The sequence below is a fragment of the Empidonax traillii genome, unplaced genomic scaffold (assembly GCF_003031625.1).
Source record: "Empidonax traillii isolate 1590-97213 ecotype Southwest subspecies unplaced genomic scaffold, ASM303162v1 scaffold178:size2223814, whole genome shotgun sequence".
Taxonomy (NCBI): Eukaryota; Metazoa; Chordata; class Aves; order Passeriformes; family Tyrannidae; genus Empidonax; species Empidonax traillii.
This window is the reverse complement of record NW_020955371.1, coordinates 1,571,301-1,573,158: the sequence shown is the minus strand read 5'-3', so window position 1 is coordinate 1,573,158 and position 1,858 is coordinate 1,571,301. Positions and strand designations below refer to the sequence as shown.

At 35.2% G+C, this 1,858-nt stretch overlaps 1 protein-coding gene across 1 annotated transcript in view; it reads right to left on the bottom strand.

Annotated features, from left to right (window-relative positions):
* VIPR2 (vasoactive intestinal peptide receptor 2) overlaps positions 1-1,858 on the bottom strand; it is a 53,491-nt gene that overhangs the window by 15,439 nt on the left and 36,194 nt on the right. Inside the window, exon 6 of the mRNA XM_027886148.1 lies at positions 1,176-1,317. Coding sequence (XP_027741949.1) covers positions 1,176-1,317 — 142 coding nt within the window. The remainder of the gene's footprint in view (positions 1-1,175; positions 1,318-1,858) is intronic.

Sequence of the window (1,858 nt, the reverse complement as noted above, 5' to 3'; positions counted from 1 at the left end):
TTACAATGCAGTATGAAATGTGTGCATTTTGGACATCTGTGCGTGCAGTAGAACTGTGGAACATCACCTACGTGTGACAAAGGGGGCAAATCCCATGTGCTGTTATGTATGAAAGGCAGCACCCAGCCAGTGCCAGACAGAACAGCCTTGCCAAGCTGTGTCAGATCATCCCATATATAAAGCAACAGAGATTATTCAAGAGTCCACAAAATTGGACATATTCGAATAGGAAGGAATGAGGCTTTGTAGCCAAGAACAGCTGGACAATAAATGAAATTGCAGAAATCAAGTAGCATTCTGATAGTCCATCGAATAATCTTTCAAGGACCTAAGAACTTCTGATTACTCCTGGCAGTCTGTCTATGAACAACCTTGCCTACTTGGGGTCTACTAATTCAGTTCCTATTTTTCTCCATCAGAAATACTCCAGATTATGAATTTCTACATACAGCTTGGTATGCTGTATATATGTCCTGTTAAGAATTTCACATATTGAGAACAAAATGGCTTCATCAAGACAAAAATATCTTCTTCCATCTATTTCTCACAAGCTTAAATTGTAGTACATTAAAATCAGAAGGTATTCTTGACTGAAACAACAGGGACAGAGAATGGAGAATATCATATAGTGGTCATTTTTTTAACAGCGACTTGAGATTTTTTTAATCCCTGTGCATGAAAATGCAGTACACATATTAGCTTGCTAAGAATGCAGATGACAACACTTCTGTCATAGCCTGAAAGTACAGAGGAGTTAATGAAGACACCTCCTGCAAATATTTAATTTCCTGAGTTATTTCTCTCCCTCCATTGATACCTGTCCAACTCCTGCACCCTTGATAAAGCTGCTGGAACACTTCCAGGCCAGCTGCCTTTAATCATTCCCAGCTGATGGCACTCCTGTTTGTCTTCAACTCTCCCAGCTGATTAATGCAGTGACCATATTTATTCTGCACTATAGATGGTTATGATTTGTCTTGGCAGATGCCTTGTCCCTTCATGGATATGCAAACAACATTAACGTCTCCTACTTGTGCTGCAACCTTCTTTCTCTATCTGCTTCTAACAGAATTGTCTACACTGAGAGCTTGGTATTCCCAAATATTTAAAAGGATCAGGGAGGAAAATTTAGTGACAATTCAATATTACACCAGGTAGCAAATGAGGTTTCTTACCCATGAGGTTTGATCCTCTGGACAGTGAGCTGTGTTGGAGCTGGAATAGAGAATATCATCCTTGACTAAAACAGAGATTGCTCTTAGAATGAAGGAGAGGAACAGGTTCAGATGGATGTAGTTCCGAGTACAGTGAAGTTTTCTACGAAGAGATTTAAAAACAGGCATTTTAGATTATGGTGCAGAAACTGTTGAAGAGACTCTATTCCTCTGCAAACATTTCTTAGTAATATGAACCCTGAGTAAGAGCCTACCCTTTTCTTCTCTGTCATTTTATCAGTGCTGCCTTGATGGTTTTTTAATCTCTTACTCCTCCTGTCTGCAGTATCATAGACTACAAGATCCCAGTGGTATTTCTCCCACATTTTAACATAAGATGGAGATAAACATAGATTATTATACCCTTCTGTATGTGTGCATTCTTTACAGCATTTTTCTCAAAAATAAAAGTTTTGTTATCTTGGATATATTTCATACATGCTCTCACATATTATTTTCTTTCTTTCTTTCTTTCTTTCTTTCTTTCTTTCTTTCTTTCTTTTTTTTTTTTTTTTTTTTTTTTTTTTTTTTTTTTTTTTTTTTTTTTTTTTTTTTTTTTTTTTTTTTTTTTTTTTTTTTTTTTTTTTTTTTTTTTTTTTTTTTTTTTTTTTTTTTTTTTTTTTTTTTTTTTTTTTTTTTTTTTT